The sequence below is a fragment of the Sturnira hondurensis genome, unplaced genomic scaffold (genome assembly GCF_014824575.4).
Source record: "Sturnira hondurensis isolate 20B ecotype Veracruz unplaced genomic scaffold, ASM1482457v3 Scaffold0011875, whole genome shotgun sequence".
NCBI lineage: Eukaryota > Metazoa > Chordata > Mammalia > Chiroptera > Phyllostomidae > Sturnira > Sturnira hondurensis.
Window position 1 is genome coordinate 613123 of NW_028084506.1, and position 22453 is coordinate 635575.

General features: G+C 40.6%; 1 protein-coding gene across 2 annotated transcripts in view; it reads right to left on the reverse strand.

Moving 5' to 3' along the window:
• Window positions 1–1931: 1931 nt before the first annotated feature.
• MFAP3L (microfibril associated protein 3 like) overlaps window positions 1932–22453 on the reverse strand; it is a 42019-nt gene continuing 21497 nt past the window's right edge. Inside the window, exons 2-3 of one of the 2 annotated variants that reach the window (XM_037060420.1) lie at window positions 21683–22111; window positions 1932–9570 (exon numbers count right to left, since the gene is read on the reverse strand). In XM_037060420.1, the coding sequence (XP_036916315.1) occupies window positions 8636–9570; window positions 21683–21980 (1233 nt within the window). In that variant the 5' untranslated portion in view covers window positions 21981–22111 and the 3' untranslated portion in view covers window positions 1932–8635. The remainder of the gene's footprint in view (window positions 9571–21682; window positions 22112–22453) is intronic. The other variant, XM_037060419.1, reaches the window with a different exon arrangement.

Genomic DNA, 22453 nt, shown 5'->3' on the forward strand with positions numbered 1-22453 from the left:
TACTGATTTAAAACCAAGTGTTCTCAGGTAGGAGGTGGGTAGGTGTGCTTAAAAGGAGCGACTCGGGAAGATTTGCGATGCTGGAGTTGTATCTTGACCATGGTAGTGGATACACAAACCTACACATGATAAGACTGTGTAGAATAAAATAGACACACACACAAATGACTACATATTAGACTGGGGAAATCTGATTCAGACTGGGAAATTGTATCCATGTTGATACCCTGATCGTGATAGTGGGCTATAGTTTTGCAACATATTTCCATTGAGGGGAATTGAGTAAAGGGTCCAGGGGAATTGAGAAAGGTCTGCACTATTTCTTACAACTGCAAGCAAATCTACAATTATCTCAAAATAAAAAATAAAATCTAAAAAATGTGTTTTCTATTCTAGGGTCAGAGTATTTAGAATGATGAAATCCGTACATGCATATTAGCAAACATACATATCCACAGATAAGTAGTTAAGGTTCAGCCTACCATACACATTCTGAGGACTCACAAGAGTCAGTTTTATGTTTAGGTATTTTTAGGTATATTGAGGCATTTAAAAAATCTCTTAAGGAAAATGTTTTAAAAGGCAATCCAAATCCACATGTAGGGACTTGGAAAAAACAAGGTGCATGTTTGACATGTCCCCGTGCCATTTTCCATGACACACCCTCTCTTAGTCCAGTTGGGTTGCTTTGACAAAAACACCATAGACTGAGTTGGCTTAACAACAAGGGTTTATTTCTTAATGTTCTGGAAGCTGGGAAGTCCAAGATGAAGAAGTTGAACAATTTGGTGTGTGGTGAGGGCTGGCTTCCTGGCTCATGGAATGCTGTCTTCTTGCTGTGTCCTCATACGGCAGAAGGGGCCAGGGAGCTCTGTGGGATCTTTTTAAAAAGGGCTCCTCCTTCGTGACTTAATCACCCCACCTCCTGATACAATCACATTAAGGATTAGGATTTCAACATATAATAAATTTTGGGTGAACACAAATATTCAGTCTGTTTGTGAGCATAGTACAGTATAACCACCATGTCTTACCCTTGTGTTAGAGCACAAGGCTTCTGTTTTTTAGCTACAGATAAAAACATTTATAGATCATCCAACAGTCTGTTTATAATCATACTGTAAATCTCTCATTGATTCGAACTGAGTAAAATGTTTAATGGAGTTAATGAACTTGAATGAAACAGCAATTACCAATTTCAAAAGATTCACAGACAGTAAAATATAATTTAACTCAATCACCTCAATCAGTATGAATGAGAACTTAATATAAAGTAGATAATATGATAAAGAATACTTATTTAAATTTGGGGTTAAATTTGTTACTTTTCAGCATTCAGCAGGGTTTTTAAAAAATATTAATGTATCTCAATAATTACTGCAATGAGAAAAATAGGAAAATTATATTCTACACATTAAAAAAATGTGATGATCTCAGATTCCCCACATCCACTATCATTTTTTTCTTTATAAATAAAATGTATTTAAATTTTCTGCAATTTCTGAGGTCTTAATATTTTCAAATTTCTTCTTTAGATGAAGACATTTCTACAAATATGATGCCAAGTCATAGTTTTTATAATGTTTCAGTTTTTTAAATAAGTTAGTAATTGATTTAGCGTTTTTTGTTTTGTTTTGTTTTACTTATTAGAGAGAGGGGAAGGGAGGGAGAAAGAGTGGGAGAGAGAAACATAGAAACATAGTTGCCCCTAGCATACCCCCAACCATAGGTCTGGCCTGCATTTCAGGCATGTGCCCTGACCAGGAAGTGAACCAGTGACCTTTTGGTTTGTAGGCTGGCGCTCAATCCACCAGCTGGGTCTAATGTTTCAGTTTTGAAATAATTTTAACCACCACCAACGCTGAAATTTACCTCTTTTATATTAAACTGATAAAGTGTCTACTACGCTAGCTCAGTTTTCCCATAGAATCTATTGTGTAATCAAGCATTTTAGCTCACGCATGATAACTTGGTCTACTTGCCAGATAGTTGAGGGAATGCCAGGTGGGAAGAGAATAGGAAACATCATTGACAATGAAGGCAAGTTGCACAGCTGGTACAGAGCTTTATTTTTCTTCAGACCTGTCATTTTCTCCCCACTGCATGTGAAAAGCATGATGGTTAGAATTAGGAATTTTCTTAACCCACCAGATGCCTAGGTGGAAGAAGTGCACAGTACCTGCATACATGATAATCAATTAAAACCAGAGGCACTGGTCACTTTAAAGGTCTTTAATGTGCATCAGCTTCACTGACTCATGAACATTTTCAGGAAATAGATGCTGTACAGCATTTACACTAAAAAAATCCTCTGATATTGTTAGACATCTGTGCATTTGATTCACTGGGATTCCTAGTCGATAACGAACTTTAGAGCATGAGTCAATTAAAAGAAAATCCACTCCACTGGTAGTGAGAATTTTTTTTGAAAATTCATATTGCTCTATCAATCTTCATTCATATTTAGCTTATTTAATACTTGTTAGGTATTAGTATCTTAGTAAATTTCTTATTTTACCCTTGGAGTCTTCATTTTCCACAAATGCAATTGGTGCTGGTTTCATTAATTGCTCTTTTAAAAACCTCAATATTCTACTTAACACACACACACACACACATATATATATATACACACTTCTTTCAGTAGGTCGATTCTAATGGTTCTTCAAAACCGTAATCTATTGAGGCAACTGATCTGCTGGTTGTTCCCTTTTTGTTTGGACCTGTGGAACTGTCCTTCATTGAATGAGCTGTATAGCCTTGGGGCATCTCAGGGGCTGTGAGTCGGGGAGGGGAAGCACCTGACTTCTGCCTCTAACATCAGTTGGCAGAAACCACGCAAGCAAAAGGGTGAGCGTCACGTGGCATGTAATTAATGTAGTATTAGAGGCATGCCCAATTTTTGCAATCCTCTCTTTTATATGAATACATTTAAGATTTTAGTTTTGACAGTAAAAAGACAATTTTAACTCATGCTTTCAGTTCCAGATAGCTCAAGGACCAGTGTGGTACTATTTTTGAGATTTCTTGACTCAGAATTTAAAACCTGTCAACAACAGAATACGCTGCTGCATGAGGTAGTGAGGTTCCTACTTATCAGGAATTTTCAAGCAGAGCTGAACTACTACCTGTGAGGTACGGTGTAGAAAAGATAGGTAAACCTGATAACCTCCTACTTTGTGACTCAGTCCTTTAAAAATCACTGATTAACATTAAGCCTTACCTAGCTCCTTTGATTAAGACCCATGAAGAACATGGCATTCTAAACCCTGCAGGAATAATTTAGTAACTGTTTGTTCTGGGTCTGAAAATATACAGCGGTCAAAATTACCTGATTAGGACAAAACTTTCCTATTTTCTCTTTTATGAGGACACAATCATTAATACTTTTCATGAACGTTAGCATAATTCTCTTAGACCCTTCTTTTGAGAGAACCTATGAATAGTTAGTTATATGCATGGTTTATTGGATAACTCACTACGTTTTTTTGCCTCTTTAGTCTACAGTAAAATACTGACTTTCTGCCCTTTTCATGTGCTTTACTTTTCCCATTTGGTAGTCTCCTTTCTTGTTTTTCTTACACACCCCACATCTTTACCTGAGAGGAATTCAGCTTTTGAAGGTTACTGATTGTCTAAGAAACTTATGTTCTTAGTTTGATCTTAGATTTGGCCTGGATTTGGTATTGTCTTGGCGTTTTGGGGCATATCTATTACTCATGCCTACTCCCGTGGGAAGTTCTGGGTATGTGAGCCTCCTGATATTTTCGGATTCTCATCATTAAGTTTGCTGTAATATGTCAAAAATTATTTATATAGAGAAAAGGAAGTTGCTATAAAGTTTATCAAGACAGAGTTAGTTTTCTGAATTTGGAGAAAGCTTGTAGTTTTACATAAAAATTATTTTATTTTTCCTTCTTTTCCCAAGATATGCTTCAGGTGCAACAGATAGGGAAAAGAACTGACTGCTAGTTTCATATCATTGGAAAGAAGAAATCAGGCAACAGTGACGTGCCCTCTGGGTGGGACGTGGCACACATTCCGCACACCTGTGCACACCCTTGATTAATGCAGCAATCGAAACACAGGAGGGATCACATGTTTTTCTCCTATAACATTGACTTAAATAGTAGTCATCTGTTGCCATGTTTAAATTATTTTTAAAAAGTGAACATTTAGAATTCACATAATCACTGCTTTGACATTTATGCTCAGGTAAATTTTTTTCTATCTTGTTTTCCCATTGTAACAAGGGCTATCCAGAACTAGATATACAGCAAACCAAACATACATACAAGCATCTTCTTTGACCCTAAATCACTGTAGACAGCTCTGTGGAGTCTGAGAGATAACTTGAAGGCTTTGGTTACTGGTTAAATAAAAATAATTTATGTCAAAATATTGTTAGAACTATGTGTTTTCTATTCTTATAGTCTCTAAAAGCTTCAATTTTGATTGCAGTATTCTACATATTGGCCTCCTTAAAATGATATCTTTATAGAACCTCAAAGATTGTTACTAGCCTCATATGATATTTTCTTGTATAACAGTCCTCTGGAAAACATAATTAGCAATTCTGTTTTATTTTATTTCCTCCATCACTGGTTTATTTAACCCAAACCTGATTAATTACTGTACAAACCCTAAGAAAGTCATTAGGAAAATGAGCTCTTTGTTATCTACTGAAGAATTTTTAAATGAATGGATGAGTATAAATATGACTAATATCTTGAAGATATTAGGTGCTTGAAATATGTGTGGGAATACACACTGAGATTTGGTAGGTATTTAAAGAATATAATAAATTAGTTTAAAAAGTAAAAATAGAAACAGACCAATGATCTTAAGGTCCTGCCAAAAGGACTTGTGAAGATAGGTACAGGATGGGAGCTGAACTGTGCTGAGTATAAAATAGAGTATCTGAAAGACAAGTTCCACCCTCCATTGTCTTAGCAAATGAAATACTCAGAGGAAGTCCCCCATTAACAGAACAGTGGAGGCTGCCATTTCAGAGGTTCAGCACTGTGATGACACCATTTCCATTTGTAAACAGAAGGTGTCTGATTTGCCTTTGTAAAACCGTTTCTCCAGTGGCTGAGACTGGTATTTCCACAGTTAACTTGACTTGTGTTGGCTGCACCACGTTGACAGTGCACCTGCACAAAACATGCAAATATTCGTTGGGCCTCACATTTGCTTCAAGTGCCGACAAAGTGAGCAGGTCTTAGATCACTAATAAATAACAATCCAAGCACTGAATTTAAAACGGGTTCTCAGTCCATTAAATAATTTACAGAGCCATAGTTCAGTCTTTCCACCAGGTTGTTTTCTTACATAACACTTGCTCTTTAAAGGGAAGCTTAAATAACACAGACAATTAAAAATGAAGCAAACAATAAAAAAAGAAAAAGGAAAGAGATTGCAGAATCCATTGTGTGGGATGGCAGGCCTCCTAGCCTTAGTTTTGATAAAAGGAATGCTCCTAAAGCATCTGAGACAAACCATTCTTGATGTAAAGACAGGACACAATAATGCTTGGGATGGTTGAGAACATTCATATATTTTTAGAGTGATTTCGATACATTAGGTAGCACATTTAGTTCCTAGAGATTTTAGTCAAGTATTAGTATTTCTTTTTACCAAGTATGATATACAAAAAGATGAGAAAAGTAGATGTGCCGTAAAATATGAAAATATAATATATCAAACAAAACCACTATAAATTACATAGATTTTCAGTATAAAATTGTTTTTTTTACTTAGAATAAATACCATCCAAATTTTTAGACTAAGTGAATTAAATATGCACATGTATCTGAATCATTTTCAGAATTTCTAGATAAAAAAGTTGCTAGAGATATAACCAGATGACTCAGAAACCAGAAACTGATTTTGACAATGACTACATATGACTCAAAGAACATGGCTTGGGATTTAGTGTTAAGCTTTTAAAACCACCCAAGTGAGTCTGCATACACACATCCATATGTCTATGAATTTTATGAAGCTGTAATATCTTTAAACATCAGCTGAAAGTCACAAGGTCTCCTCCATTTCATATTCTAGCAGGAGAAACTTTCTTATTTCGTAAAGAAGCTAGAGGATGGATAGGAAGAGTGTAGAGATTCTGGAAGGAGAGATCTCCACTGTAAGCCAATATTCCTTTAGGTTGGCTATTATTGTATCAAGAGTCTTTTGATACTTTAAAGAGGGGGGAAGTTCTGAAAAATCTATATAATCTTCCCAGTCTAAAGAAGCTAAAAGCAAAATGGAAACATTCTTTAGTCACACATTTCTGCTCCTAATTCATAAAAAATTCACCCACTTTAAACCTTTCATTCCAAATCAATGTCTAAATTAAATAGATGCCATCCTCTGTAATTTTCATGTGGAAGGTGCACATGAGTTTGGGTGGAATGAAAACTGAATACATTGAGAAGCTCACATAATGCCACAGCATGAGCTTCAGTTTCTGTTGTTTGGGGTGTACAGATCCATGGTAAGAATTTGTTACCTCCATAACAAGTGGAAATGTTTATATTCTAAGAGTTGGAGATAAAATTGTTCTGCAACCCAGATACATAAAATCCTAGTCAAGAGAGCCGAATCAGGAATCATGTCATCTCTTAATTGCTCACTACTAATTTCTTTTTGTGACCTCCCATGATTCGAACAGTTCATTCCTGACCAAGAGATGTCTAATCAAACTCCATGTCTTGTAGAATGCCTTCCACATCAGTTATCTATGAACAAAAATAAGCCTGCCAAAGCCATTCCTAAAGCCAAACCCTCTGCCCTCAGCTATAGAGCTAGATGTATTTGCTGCAAAGTTTGGACGGCAAAAGCACCCGACCTCATGTACCCATTTTTGCTCCTAATATTGCTTGTCTCTTGCAATGGGGGCCAACATGAGACAGTCCAAACTTTCTATAAAATATGAATATCTGAGCTAGAAGGGATCTTGGGATCCATCAGGTATAATTCAGCCCCTCTATTTTGCAGGTGAGAAAGATTAAACCCCAGAATAAGAAAGAGGACTGTCCAAGGGGACTGACTTATCCATAGAGTGACAGAACATCCGCATCTGCTCTCCCCACGACCACTGTGGTCCATGTAACCTCCACTGTCATGACCCCATCACTTGATGTGGCCAAGGCCCGTATAACTACTGCAAGGCCACTGTCTCCCTGCTCCTAAGAGAAAATGAAAGAACACCACTCATTCTTATCACGGTTAGACCTAAACCATAGAAGTGGTCTCTAAACGATTAATTTGGGGCGGAGGGAGATCCACAACTTGCTTAAAATGCTATGATTTTTAAAAATCATCACAATTTATTTGAGTAAGTAATGCAGCATAAACAATGTTAGGTAAACCCAGAGATATAAGTAACTATCTTTAAAGTGACCATGAAAAAACACAAGGATGAAAACATGGGTTTGGTTTTCTGAGAGAAAGAGACCCTTTAAATGGTGCCCAGGGCTCATCTAGTGTGGCCCATCTGACAGATAAGAAAACTGAAAGCCAGACTTGCCCAAAGCCAGGCAGCTGGTTTATTAGCACAGTCAGGCAAGGTGTTGGCCTTTGAATGACCAGTTTTGTCTTTGTCTATAACATCATTCTGCCTTGCATATAACTGCCTTCTTGTGAGACTAAATAATTTTGGCATGAAATCTGATGGTGCAGTTTCCTATGCTATTGTCATAATATTTATATCCTTCCCTGAAAGCTCCTCCGAGTAGCTGGTATTCTACAGCGGAATTCATCAAATGCCACGAGTATTGTGGATATATTCAACCTTTTATAACCTCCCCCACCCATACCTTAGTTGAGCTCACCAAAATGCTCTCTGATTGAACAGGTAAACACAATTTTATTTGGCTATTAAAGTGCTATGCCTGGGCAAAGTTTTTCTCAGTTTCACAACAGCAGCTTCACTGAACACAAATAAAAATCAAGGTATGAAAACAAGCCTGGGAAGTAACAAAATAAGGAGCGGAATAACTACTTTGGAACATTACAAGTGACTTACAAGATATCAGACCTGGTACTGGTTAGTGACTGATACCAAAGCCTCTGAGGTAAATGTTCGAGGGGAAAATAAGGACCAAGAGGACTAAACCAGAAAGAGCAATTAGTATCAGTATAACAACAATTACTCCATTATAAAGGAACGGTGAAAGTAGTAAAAACTGAGAAGAAAGTGCAACAAACCCATATACGTGCATTTGCTATTGTAGCAGACCCATAATTTTTTAAAAGAAAAGTAATGCAGTGTGCATTGGACAGGGCTTGAACTCAGAATTTATCTTACAGTAGTGTACTCTTTGCCAAAAGGGCATCACCTATTAAGGTACTTGGCAGAGAAGAGTCTCTAAAATTCGTATCACTTGGACAGACTCCTTCCGTCCAAAGTTATCAGTTCTGCACCCTGATGTTTCCCGCATCCTTTTCTACTGGGGAGGGTCCAGTCACATGAATTGCACACAGGTGTTTCCCCTTTTAAAATGGCATCACTCCTACCTAAGGGATGAGAGTCTCCTGGTAAGGCTTAGCGGCAAGTGCATATACTACATCTGGACTACGAGGAGCAGCCCCTGATTTTCTTGATATGCATAGCTTTTCGGAGTTGATATTAGACATGGCTTTCATAAACAATGCAGGTGTTTCTGTCGTGCGCTTCTGCCGGCTCTGCGGTTTCCAGGTGAGCTGGCGGCAGGACTCTGCCTGTAGATGCCTCCACAGGTGTGGGCTCTTCGGATGTTAGCTCCGTGGATGTTACATCTGTGGAAGGCTCTGCAGTTTCTGGGGAGTGTTCGGCCGATGGTTCTGTCTCCTCTTCATCTTTGACTTCAAACTGCACCCCTTCTTGGTCGTCCACGTGATCTTTTCTGGACTGTGGATGAACGGACACCTTGATGGCAATCTGCTGTGGCTGTTCGTGCAGCGACGAGGCATCCGAGTCGGCGGTGGGGGAGTCGCTTCTCTTCAGAGAGTTTGGGATGGTGTACACCTCATCCCCGTCTGTGGCCTCCTGGCCCTCTGGGGTGTGCCGCACGAAGTTCTGCCCCTGCTCCTCCAGCCCGACCACCTCCATGATCTCCTCCATGATGGTCCTGCAGTTCATGATGAGGGGAGGCAGAGGCACGCTCCTGGCCAGCTCCTCGATGTAGCGGGCGAACTCCATGGTTTTGAACTGGGTGACTTTGGCAAGCTCTAGCGTTTTGGCTGAGGTGATGATGGGGATCCGCTTGGCAATCTCAAAGGCCTTCTGCAGCTTCTCTGCGCCTTCTGTCCTAAAGAACTCGTTGATGGCTTTCTCAGTCTTCTTCAGGTGGCTGCTCATCATACACAGGCGGGTGATGTTGAGGACCATGACGATGGCGAAGGCCACGAGGCAGACAACCATGTAGTAGACACCCATGTCCCCAGAGGTGAAGATGACGCGCAGGGTCACCGTGTTGTTCACAGTGCCATAGACATTAGAAGCAACACATGTGTATTTACCTCGGTCTGAAAAGGACACCTTGGTGATGTTCAGGAGGCCGTTCTCGAGCATCTGCCACTTTCCTGTTGGGAGGGAGAGGAGAACATTCAAAACAGGACACAGACACCTACCGATGTGGCTACAGACTCCACGTCACTAGAAGCATCCACCACTGACAGTCGCAACAGTGACCGTTTACTGTGTGCCGGGCAGGTACTGATACTAGCCCCTTGTACAGGATGAGAAAACGGGCACAATGAGATTAGACCTTCCCAAGGTCAGCAGTCTGGAGGCAGCAGGGCTGGGAGAGGAGCTCAGAGTCAGGGGGCTCTGCTCTTAACCACCAGGCCATGCCGTGTAAGTTTCACCTCCCAGGGAAAATAAGAAAAACGGACCGCCTGGAAAATGCTGGACTCTTCCTGGGGAATTTCTTCATGCTAGCATTTGCTTTTCTAACCTGCCTGGGAGCATGACTCTGCTGAATACGTGTTCACCGGGCGTTTAATGTTTCTCAGACTACAGTAGTTCAGGACCAATCTAAGATCTGGAGTAAATCAATTAAATTATAATTTTTACCTGGGTTCCTCATATTTGATATTGACGTTATCCTTCTATGGCCTCAGCTAATTAAAACATAATTATGTCATTAACTTTGAGAATCTAAACTGAATTAGCTTAGACAACAACGTACAGATTCAGAGGCTGCATATAGTATCAATTTGTTTTAGCCTTGCAAATAAATTATAGAACCATCAAATCGAAAATAAGCCTCACACAAGAGAGAGCATGCATGTTGATAACAGCAATTCTTCCTCCCCTCTCTGGCCTGGAAAGGACCTAGTGTTGCCCTCAGAATGGGGTTCTGAGTCAGGCAAAACTCTTTAGTTGGGGTTCTTGGTCTGCTTGTATACATGCAGGTCAGAGGAGCCCTGGACAATGTACAAGCAATGCTGGCTTGTAGATCTTGGGTCTGAGCCTTTCTGTAATCCTACCACCCACCTCCCTACACTGTCCTATAGAGGATGGAGGGTCCAGGTCAGCCCTCTTGGGAGTTCTAAGGAACAGAGCAGGCAGATATTTCTCCATAAAAGTGTTCCAGGTCCCTAAGCCAACTAGAGGGACCTCTCCAGAGAGATGAGACAAGTAATGTGTAGTTTCAAATGTCTATTATCGAATTGTATTTTGTTTCTTCCCTCCTGGCAGTGACTTTTAATTCTAATTATAAGTCTGATATTTCCCCAAAGCAATAAGCAAAGTGTTCCTTTTTTAAATTCATGAGCACATACGTCATCAAAGTCTCAAGGGACCGAGAAATGAGGCAACAGAGGGCCTCCTTTATGCTAGCATTGCTCTGCTACGGCATGGTGACTACAGTCCAATGAGTGTCCTTCCCTCCTGGGGGCCAGCAGTCCCTGCGACTTGCCCGCGGTGGCAAGTCTGGCAGGATGCCTTTGCTGGATGCTGCCACATTCCTTTGCTTTCTGAAAGAACATCTGTGGAGAGTGGTTCCTGCGTCCCTGAGTAACCCTGTTCTCACAATTCACCCAGTGTATTTTCCCCAGGAGCAAAAACACTGGGTCGAAAAATCTAGTGAAGTTTCAGTCTCTGTGAATGTGCACGAATAAACAAACCTAGCACCCGGTCTGTGAAATTCCTCTCGTTCAGATGGGGCAAGAGCAAGCCTTCCACCCCTTTCATTCCCTGAACCTGAATGTTGATACTTTTGCTGCAGATTTATCCAAATGTATAATCAGATGAGGCAAGGGAAATCATTAATTTATTTTCTTAACATCTGCATGTTTCCTAAAAGTAGACTACAGCAGGCATAGGGGGGAAAAACTCTAGTTGATTTAAAGCTTATTATAGACACGGAAGGTATTGGATCCCAGAGAATCACAGACTACATCACAGTAGTTTCTCATGTTTACCTTCCTTCATTTATAAGAAAACATATTAGGAAATAGGGTGGAAGAGGTGAGGAGGTGAGGTTATTTGTATGGGGTGTGATCAGGAGCAATTCATTCATCTACTAACCTCCCCATTGCCATTCCTTTTATGGAGGGATTGACTGTAAATTCAAAGAAAGTGATGTGAACCTGGGTGTGGAAGAGCAAAAGCAGAAAAGACCACTAAAGGAGGAGGCCAGGTGTGTATCTGATGGGAATATAAACAGCTTTCTCCTCACAGCCACATCACAGCTTTAGTGGTGACTGTATTCTGTTACAGGCGCAGGGACTGCAGCAACCGTATTAGTTACAACATGCCAGTGCTTCCCTCTATTTAAAAATGTTTACAGTTGTTTTCAGGCATACCGTCATTGTGTACTGACGTGTATTTATCTACTCTGGGCCTGAGTGATTAAATGCAGATTCGAATTTAGACATTTCAGAAAGTTTCTTACCGCACTGTGAGAAGAGGCCCAGTCTGGAACCAGACACGACCTAATGCCGAGACACTTGTGGCCTGTCTGGGGGGTAACGGCGATTTCTGACCGAGGACTGCTCAGGGGCACGTGTGCTTCTCACTCGGCTCAGGACAGCGGATCCTCAGGCTAACATCTTTCACGTGCTTTATTCAGTCATTAATTTAGCTTGTTTTTGAATTCGGAAGTCCAGCTATGTATCTGTGGCTGTATTTGCTTACCTACACTCTATGACAAAAATGAACCTATGTTATGATCCTAAAACCCTTGAGTTATTACCTCTAGTCTAAGCTGCAACACCCCGGTTAAGAGATTGAGACCTTATCTCTCTCTGCCAGCAACTTCCTGTTTCCAATCTAACATGAGGACACCAGGACATCTCTTTAGTTTTTGCTCCTTTACTAGATTCCTCTTGAAACAACCATCATATTTATTTTATGGGTTAAGGTAATATTAATGATGTTTAGGCTTCAACCTGGATGAAACATTCTATTATCAGATCACAAAGCACGTCTTTGGAAGCCAACACACACACATCCTAAGGATTATAATGTCACAAGAGCTAAAATTTCGACCTCAAAGGTGACGTACGACTGTATGGCTTCCCTTTGAGAGGCTGATACATCATACCCATCCCTTCCTAGGAACTGAGGCTCTGAGTTAGTTCCTAGGAAGGAAGCTGCAGCTTGACCTTTGACTGGTGACAAAGATTTCTGCATGTCCTACTATTATGCGAACCCCATAAAACTATGAAGGTAGCACGAATTCCACTTTGGGGGTCCTGTGACCCCAGCTTTGAGCCTGGGCTCATGCGGCATCTCCACAGGGCACCCGCCCAGCTGAGATCATCTCAAGAACATTTTCTGTGCTGCCCGTAACCATTCACCTCTGTCTATAAATATTGTGCCCCCAGACTTACTCTGGAACAGTTCCAACTTCAGCTATCAGACAGATAAGCAAATAAAAACACCCCCAGTGTTTTACACATGAATCAGGCACACCCAGTGCTGTTCCCATGTATTTTAAATTGTAATTGAGTGAGAATGTTGAAGTTACATGTTGAATTTTCATGATGTTGCATCACTTCAGAACCAATAAGAACCTAAAATGTCAGCATCTGATGCTAAGTCAGTTCTACGTGCAGAGATTTTGGAGGAAATAAAAGAGGTAGTTATTCGATCACTATTTTCTGCATATAATACAAGAGATTGTCAAAATATTTCCCAAACACTCTTGATGGAAGTTCACTTCCATCCTGTGCCTTGCTCAGACTATAGTTCCCCAATTGGGAACCCCCTTCCTCCACCCCCTCTCTTCCCACTCTGGTCCTGGAAGGTGACGCATACCTGAAAGATTCAGGCTGAGACACTGTCACGTGCAGCAGGAGAAGGGCTGCTGCATCTCTGCTGGGCACCCCAGGAATCTCACAGTCTTCCCTAAGAAACTCCAGGCACGAGAATCACACGTGAAGATCACCCACACGTGAACAGTTGTGTTGTGGTGACACTGCCTCCTTTGCAAAGAGAAAATCTAACAGATGTTGTTCTTAGCTGTACTGCAGTGTGTGCTATGCTGCACAACAAAGCTGACATTTTTAGAAGGGCAGTAATCCTTTTCTATCTTGTTCAAACCTTCAGTCAACAATTATTGAATAAATCATCCATATACCAGGTTCCACGCTCAACTGTGCAAATATAAAGATGATGCCTGACTTTGAAAACCACTTAGGCCAAAAGGGGGACACAGACTCCAACAAATAACTGAGGGATCACTGGTACTGCACAGTAGGATGACGAAGGGAACAGTGAGGACAAACTTCCTAGACAGATGTGAGGTGCTCTCCAGGGCCAGGGCCAGGGCCAGGGCCAGGGCCAGGGCCAGGACACAGTGGAGTGCAGGGTGCAGGCAGGCAGGAAAACGAAGGTAGAGAGAAAGGACTTTTAAGACCAGAGAGGGATGGTAGGTGGAATAGGGTGCCACTGAGCCAAAGAGAGGACCCAGTGTACAACACTCCTGTAGCTGACAAACCATTTTTAGAATCAAGGAGGGCTAGGGTAGAGACAAGTCTTGAGAGGGGCACAAGGCCAGAATATTCCAGAGCTTAAAATATTTATGCTGTCGGAGAAAAGGAGTCCCTCATTTTATGAGACTTTCCCTGATTTCTTGTCTTCAGGGGCCTCAGGCCCCTCCCACATGCTCTCCCTCTGCCTGGAATGCTCCCCTCCTTCCCCACCTCACACATTAGCGCAGTTGAGACACCACCTTGACATCTCCCCTTGTTTGCTGTGAAAGCTTTCTCTGATCCCTGATTATACCAGTGGAGAGAACCTCAAAGTCCAGAAGCAGATACTGGGAAGTAGGGGAAATGTAAAAAATAAGGAAGATGTCATTTCAAATCAGTGAGAAAACAATATTGGGATAATTGACTTCTTGTTTGAAAGAATAGTTAAATTTTTTAATGTGATATGTAAAAATAAATTTGAAGTATTCTGAAGATCTGAATATAAAATTAAAGGTATAAAATTAACAGAATATATGAAGACATTTTTATAACCTTGGAATAGGAAGGCTATTTTAAGCATTTCAAGAATTGTGGAAAATGTAAAGAAAACCACTGATGGTTTAAATTTCTCCCAAATTAAAATCCTTTGTACTAGAAAATATGTCATGCTAAAGGTAAAAGCAAATGCAAAAGTGGAAGAAAATTCTAGAATATTTGACAAATACTCAATAACTATAAAACATAAAAAAATTGTACAAATCAAGACAACCCAAAAGAAAAAAAAATACGGAAAAGATATAAATGGCTAAGTCACAGAAAAAAAAGCAAATGGTATCTAAGAGAAGAAAACAACCAATGATGAAATTATAATTAAAATATGAAAGGACTAATTTTAAAAAAACAACTTTCTCACCTTTTGGAATACCAAATAAAGTTGGGGTGGGGGGGGCACTGAGTGTGCATGACGTTTCCAAGAGAACAGAGAAAGGGACACTCCCATACACTGCAGGGTGCAGCTGGGTGGGTGCAACCTTTGGAAGGCTGATTTGGAGGAGTCCCTCAAAGTTTAAAATGAATGTAATCTGTGACTCATGTTTAGACTTCTTGAAATTCTTCAAATCAGGAAAGCCTGGATTGACGGGAAAAATATTAATGAATGCAAGAAAACCAAGGTAGTGGAAAATATTTCTTTCTAGAATAGTTTTTCTCTCCAGGGATGTAATTCTAGGGCTTTCCTCCCCTGCCAGCATTCTCTGAGAGAAGCCATAACCTCCATCCCATCCAGAAAGGAGGGTTACCACGGGGCCTGCGTGCACACACGGAGGGGAAGTCACTCAAGATGGCACAATGTCACGTCAATAGGACAGTGTCAAGAAGACTGTCTAGCAATTAGAGAAGGGATCAACAGCATTGGATGGCTACAGTTAAACCTGTGAACGCCCCCAAATTCTATGGATGGGGGTTATCGTGACTCCAAGTGTAACCAATACATGGCACCAGATCATACCTACCACCCAAACAACTTCTCTCCAAAGTCCTGCCGTACAGAAATGAGCTGCAGCGACACTTTCTGGAACTGAAGAACTATAAGGAATGTGAGAGCACAACCAACAAAGACACTGTAATTACAGCCTTTCTCCAAATACCATGTCTGAGAAATCCTAAGTCTTTCCAGGTTTCTTGAGGATCACTGAGCATTAAAGATTAACATTATACTCAAATGCTAAGAATTCTTAGAATTCCTGTCAAATTACTTACTAGAAGAAAAGGATTTCTTTTTCCTTAGAGTTCTGTGAATGTGTACACAAGCTGATGTATGCTTTGTGTCTAACCCCAGTGAGTGGTGTAAAAAGATTAAAACTGTTCACAACCCCATTTAGATACTTAGGCTCTTAAGCTCCTCACACCCATGCTTTTCAAGAAGGAGTTCAATCCGCCAAAACAAATAGACTTTATTTAAGTTGCCCGAAACCAACTTAAAAAATTTCAGGGTAGTGAGAATTGTAGTGAATGTTTATGGAAACATAAATGAAATGTAACATTCACTTGAATGACTACCACATTGAATTGACACTTGTCAAGTAAGAACAAAATGCACTGTGAATGTGTGGCGATAAATGTGGCCCTTACCTTCCACTAAGTGAAATAGAGGCTTCTGGAAAGGACTCATGCCGTTTTACTAAACATAATTGGAAACAAATTTAGCACCGCGTGGTTGCACCTGTTACCAGGCTTCTGCAGTACCTGTCAGCTCCTTAAAGACACTGCTGTCAGGCTATGAACATCGCCAGAGTCTCCTGTCCCAACCCTCCCCGGGACCTCTTTAGAGAGCACTACTGGGCAGCTCTAGCAAGCTAGTGCCCACATCACGTGGCGCCACAGTAGCTTAGGGCAGTGCAGGCTCAGCTCAGCTTTCTCAAGAAGGTAGGGTGGAAGGACTGTGCTGCTGGGAGCTCGTGCTGCTCCTCTGCTTACAGGCATGAATGGTATCTGAAAAGAACCTATATTTTCATTTCCTGCAAAAGGAACTGTCTGACACTCTAGCTCACTTGATCTGGGAATCTTAATTTTTAAAATTGCCAAGTATGTAATTCCATGCCAAGTAGCAAGAGTATTTTCTGACAATAGCTGTAGGTGGTCTTCTAAGACCAGAACACCCTACACTGGGTTCATATAAAAAGATGACACTTTGGAAATCTCAGCTGTCATACTTATATCTGAGGTGGGTCTGGAAGCATCTCTTCATGGCTAAGACTAAAGCCTTCCAGGCTCACATCTGGAAAATGCAGCACAACTCATTTAAAGAAACACTATAAATGGTGCTTTGTTACCAAGTTGGCTCTTAAGATGACTCAATTTGGAAAATGAATCAAAGTACCATAAAATAAACCACTTTATGGCAAAATACATTAGGGGTTGAAGGTCTACTTTGCAATGATTCTTTAGTTAGCTGAGGAGTGCTTCTTTGGATTAGAGCAGGTCTTCTCAACTCGGGGAACTGATGACAGTTTGCACTGGAGAGTTCTCCGTAGGGGCCTATCCTGTGCATTGTAGGAAGTTTAACAGCATCCCTAGAAACACTGGGTGAAGCGAATGTAAAGTTCATCCTGTACTAATAGAGGTATTTTGTAATTCCACCCCCCACACACACTGCTGTTTCAGAGACAGAATATTGGATATCAACAGGCCCTGTGCTCACAAGAGCGAAGTGCTGGGAAAGGGGGGCCTCTGATGGAGGGGCAGGGGGCGCGGTTTCCAAACTTGCTTTCATGGCAAGTCACGTTATTTAGAAATTTTAAATAACATTTAAGGGATATAAATTTTGTGTGCTTATCAAATTTTATTTAAAAGGTTGAGAAATTGAGGTAGAGAATAAGAAATTACTTAGAAAACAGTATCTTTCTTTATAAAACACACTGTATTATGAAACAGAGTTAAACATTTAGCATCTATGATTGCAATGATGTAGGATCATATTGCTAATAATAGCAGTTGTTATTCGGTGATAGTTTGGTATGTCCCAGGTACTATATTAAGCTTTTAATATACAATAGTTTATTTAAGACTGACCACCTCACATGGTAGTAAAAAGAATTATCTCTATTTTACAGATAAGAAAACCGTGGCTCAGAAAAATTAAGGAACTTGTTCAAAGAAAAACTATCATGTGCTTCTTTGGAATTTCCAATAATATATTCATTGTATATTTTTTTGATTAATGCCTTTTGATAAATTGATTTTTTAACTGTCAAATATTTAATGGTCTAAAAGAGGAGTTCAGTATGATATTTCCATAAGTTAACACATTACTTCATGCTAATCTTAGAGGCCAAGGACAATTTACACTTAACACTGAGGGAACTGACCCCTTCCCTACACATTAACTAGAGAAGTGACATACTACTGTCTTAAAACTCGGCTGGCACAGGTTGTTGATGTCCTTTGCAGCAGTAGTTAAAAGGCAATTCATAGCCTATTCAAAAAATCTGAAAAGCAAAGAGATAAAATAAAACAGTGATGCATACTAAATGCAGAATTTATAATGATGAATTCCACAAAGCTGGAGGAGTTGTGACAATTATGGACTCTGTGGAGTTCAGTTCAGTGTACTCTGTCATGTTTACTTTTGAAGACAATTCTTAATTAGTTCTGGTGACAGAAATCTACAAGAGTACAGAAAACAAATCCGTAGAAAGGTCTAAAACCTAACTTCAAGGACGATTTTAAACTTAATTGCTAACAAGCAAGACGAGTTTACAAAGGCCTGTTACACCAGATGACTTCCTCAAATGCTTATTTATCATCTGATAAAGGTGCCAGTGTGCATTAAAATGGTTTAAAATTAGGGTAAGAAGTCACAGCAAAAATGCACCAGATAATTCATACCTGAAATAAGTGGGGCTTTTCCACAATACTTTGACAGTCTATATTTATTTCTACTCTAGCAAGAGGAAAATTGAAACCGGCACACTGCGTGGCCATCTGTGGTTATTCATGTTATTTGAAATCTGAGTTATTTTTGCAATATAGTTGGTGGAGCCCCCTAAACAAGTCCTTTAGTGAATGACCACAAAAAAAGTCTTCCTCCAGAAAGAGATTACACACTGGCCTCTCCCAATCCTGTGGAACTGAAGTGACAAACACGAGGGAAGAAAGGCAAAGCAGCTGTGGCACCCTCCGATGACAAGAAATGGCCCCCTTTCTCTAGGACTGGCAGAGCCGGCATGAATAATAGCTATCTCACTTTTTCAGTATAAACAAGAAATCGTCCCCTTCCCAGCTACTCACAAAGCAGATGGTGTGTGCTCTGCGAGCAACTCCCTAGGGGTCTGAATGCATTTCTGTACCTACACCTTACAGCATGCATCCTGACACTGTCAACCTATGACGGTGGTGGTTCCAACACCTTTTCTCTCCGGGGGGGCTTCTCTCATTCATTCAGTCTGGGTTAGATGGTCTTCATCATTTTTCACCTACTGAGACCTGAGGGATAAGCAGATGCTGGTTGGGCAGAGAAAGAGAATAAATGCCAGCTTGGCTGCACTCTGGTTGTGTAATTTCCTCTCCATTCACCCACTGTCTCATCTGTAAACACGAGCATTAATAATACCTACCTGTCATGCTCACTGTAAAGATTAGAAATAATGCATGTAATGTGGTACAGGGGCTTAATCAATGGTAGTGGTTGTTAATGAAAATTATACTCATTTTGTTAGTTTGATTGTTAACAGTACTCTACTGTACCTAGGCAACGTTCCAGGATATTAGCGTCATTTTCCATTATATTCAGTCACCTCTTTGTTGAGTTATAAATGAAATATTACTTTATTTAAATTCCTGGCCTATTGGCCTGAAAACTAAAATCTATGTCTGTGTTATACTGTAGGCTTATAATATATGTGTGTGTTAAAATATAATATTTTTCCCTTAGAACGGAGGGATTAAAGACTATGGGTCCTCTAATAGGCCATTCTAGGACTAAAATTGTAATATTTTATGGTGAAGAGTGTCATTTCTACTATTTCCTATGTTTTGCTTCGTTGTTAGGTACAGTATTTTTATTCTGCTACATGTTACTTGTGTTCTAAAATTACTATTATTATGCATTGTAATTGCAAAAGCTGAGTTAGAACAGCAAGTGCTAGTATTGAGAATTCTTTTTAAAAATCTTCAGTGCATCTTCCTCATGAGGTTTAAAACTGGCTGACTGATCAGCAAGGCTGCTGGCTGCACACACAGTGACAGTGCTGGGCTCTGACGGAGCAGGTGGTTCTCTGTGCCAAAGGCTTCCCAGCAGCTGCTGAAGTTCAGGGGTCACTGACAGGCTGTTCCCGCAGACCACCTGAGTACCCACAAACAAAAGAATATTGAGCCAAATGTAACTTCCATCTAGTTCAAGTTCCCAATACACAGATGATCAAGGCAAGGTGCAGACTCCGCTTGCCAAGGCTGAGTCAATAGCATAAGGACCTCTTCAATTAAGACATCACATGATCTCTTTGAAGCAATGAGGTACTACTTTGGGACAGCACTCAAGATGTTACAACTGAAATTTGGGCCTCAATACCATGCCGTTCCCACCATTTTCTTTCTCTCTAGGCCTCAGGAGTTCTCTGCCTCAGCCCCAACTCTTCAATATACCCAAGGATAACCTCTGCTTCAAGATCCTTGCTCCCCTCAATTCAGTCACCTGGATAGTCCTTGAAGTGGCCCAGCCCTGCAGAAAGACTTAAGGAATGACAGGGACCTGTGTGTTTATGTTACCATAGTTACTGTCCCTCTTCGCAAGTGTAATATCACCTCCTTTTGCCTTGTAGGTGGGAAGGTGGACACCAAATGTGGACTAGGGTTGGTGGCATCTCATCTTTCCACTGTTAGTAGTGAGGGTGCTAGTCATGGCCTCTTAATAACAGCAAGACCTTGGGAAAATCTGAGTAAAGGATGGATTTGTCCCCAAAAGTTAAATATTCTGTGGCCCCCTTAAGTTTACTTGGTAGGGAAAGTGTTCCACTCTTCCAGGTTAAACAGAGAAGCATATGATGACACCAGTACATAATATCTTCATTACAGGGAAGAAGCTTTTCTATGTTGTGTATCCTTGAATGGCCGACCAAAAGCAACAGGCATCAGAGCGCGACCTAGAAACCCAATCCCTCCAAGTTAGACTTTGAGCTGCCTTAACCATTAGGCACACAGCTGTTAACAAGAAGTGTGTAATTGCAAGAAAACTCCCTTCACTCTGCTCCTAGGGAGACATAAGGCATTAGCCTCACTTCCTTTTTCAGAGCAATTAAGATAAAACGAGGGGGAAGAGATTGAAAGTGTGGGTTTTCTAGAAGCAGAAACTCTTCTGGGGATTGTTCATCGGTTAACGGGCTTTAGGATAGGAAGGAAGATGTGGTCAAAAGGGTGGCAGAAACCAATTAGCTGCTACTTCACAACAGTGGTCTTTTTACTCCCTGGCCCCCAATCCCCTGCTCGATGTCACAGGAAGTGCTTGGGAAATACATGAACTGCTTCAGGAAAGTGGGACAAGCTTCGGTTTTCAGACAATTCTCACACCTAAAACAAGGAATGAACTGATTCCCAGTGACCCAACCAGTCCCTTCTCTGGCTGGAAATTTCCTTTAGGTAAACTCAGTGCTTAGGTAGGTGATTCACACTTTTGGGTCGGAAACTCATTATTAAAAACCAAGCATTCTCTTATTACCATGTTCTTTCTTTCTATTGCATTCTTCCTCCCTCTGGGCCTCAGCCTCAACAGTCTGGAAACTTCAGCTGAATCTCTTCAGCTCTTGGTCTCCAAGAGCATAGAATGATCTCTGGTTAGTGGCTGAGAACTTGCAGAGACTTACAAAGTGTGGCCTTTAAATCCACAGTCCATGGATTAAACTGACATCTAAAGATAACAACCACTACATTGTGTGTTTGAGCCAGTTGAGCAAACCAAGACCAGAATAAAACTCCCTCGTATACATGGAACATATACTTAAGGGAAAATCCATTTTACATTTGTCCCTGTAACATTTTGTGTGCATAAATTAGAAAATGCCAAGAGGCCTTTTAAAAGACTGATGTTTGCCCTTTGTTTTCTGAGTCAAAGAGTGAAAAAAAATGAATTAATTACTGCTTTGAATCTTAAAGGATATATACTTCACTCTCTTGCCTCAGAAAGACAAAGTGAGACCTGAATAAGAATAACTTACATTCCAGGTGCTGGCGCCATAGTCCATTTACATTTTATGACATTTGACCCAACATTAAAGCCTACCTCCTCCTCTCTCCTTTTCATCCTCTTCTTCTTTCAGCAGCTTGCCAACGGAGTTATACCACTTGAACTGTGGATTGGGGATGCCATCAACACTACAGTTAATCAAGGCACTACTCCCTTCCTTGACTATGATATGGTCCGTTCTGGCAATGATTACGGGCATAAAGCCCCAGACCACGTCAGTGCCATTTAAAGTGCTGTTGGTCACACTCTTCGCAGTCGCCAGAGTGGATACTAGGATCAAACAGGGCACAGAAGGTAGAAAGCACACAGGCAGATGGCTCTTCAGTCGATCCATCTTCTTCGCTTGCTCTGTAAGGCAACAGAGATGGTTTGCCACTGGGATCTTCTACCAGACAGCACGCTGTTCAGAGCAGGCCATGGGACAAACCTGTGCTGGTTCCGGAGAGTTGGTTCTTGGTGAAGAACCTGTTAAAAACAAACAAACAGACCATACACATACATATTAACATTCATACCTTAAAATATTATTTATAAAATGTTAGAAACCCAGCTAAAACACAAATCTACATAATTTTTAGACAACACTCAAATTCAGATGTTTCAAATATTGTTACTTTCCACGCAGGCATCATGACAAATAACTCTAATATTTTTGCTACTGATATATATATACTATTAGTAGGAACAAATATATATATTTCTCATGTTAAATCTGTCACATTATTTCAGAAAGTTCAAAAACTGATTTGGGCTGATTCTGTTGAGCACGACAAGGTCTCTTCCCACCACGTCACCTGTCTTCACTGT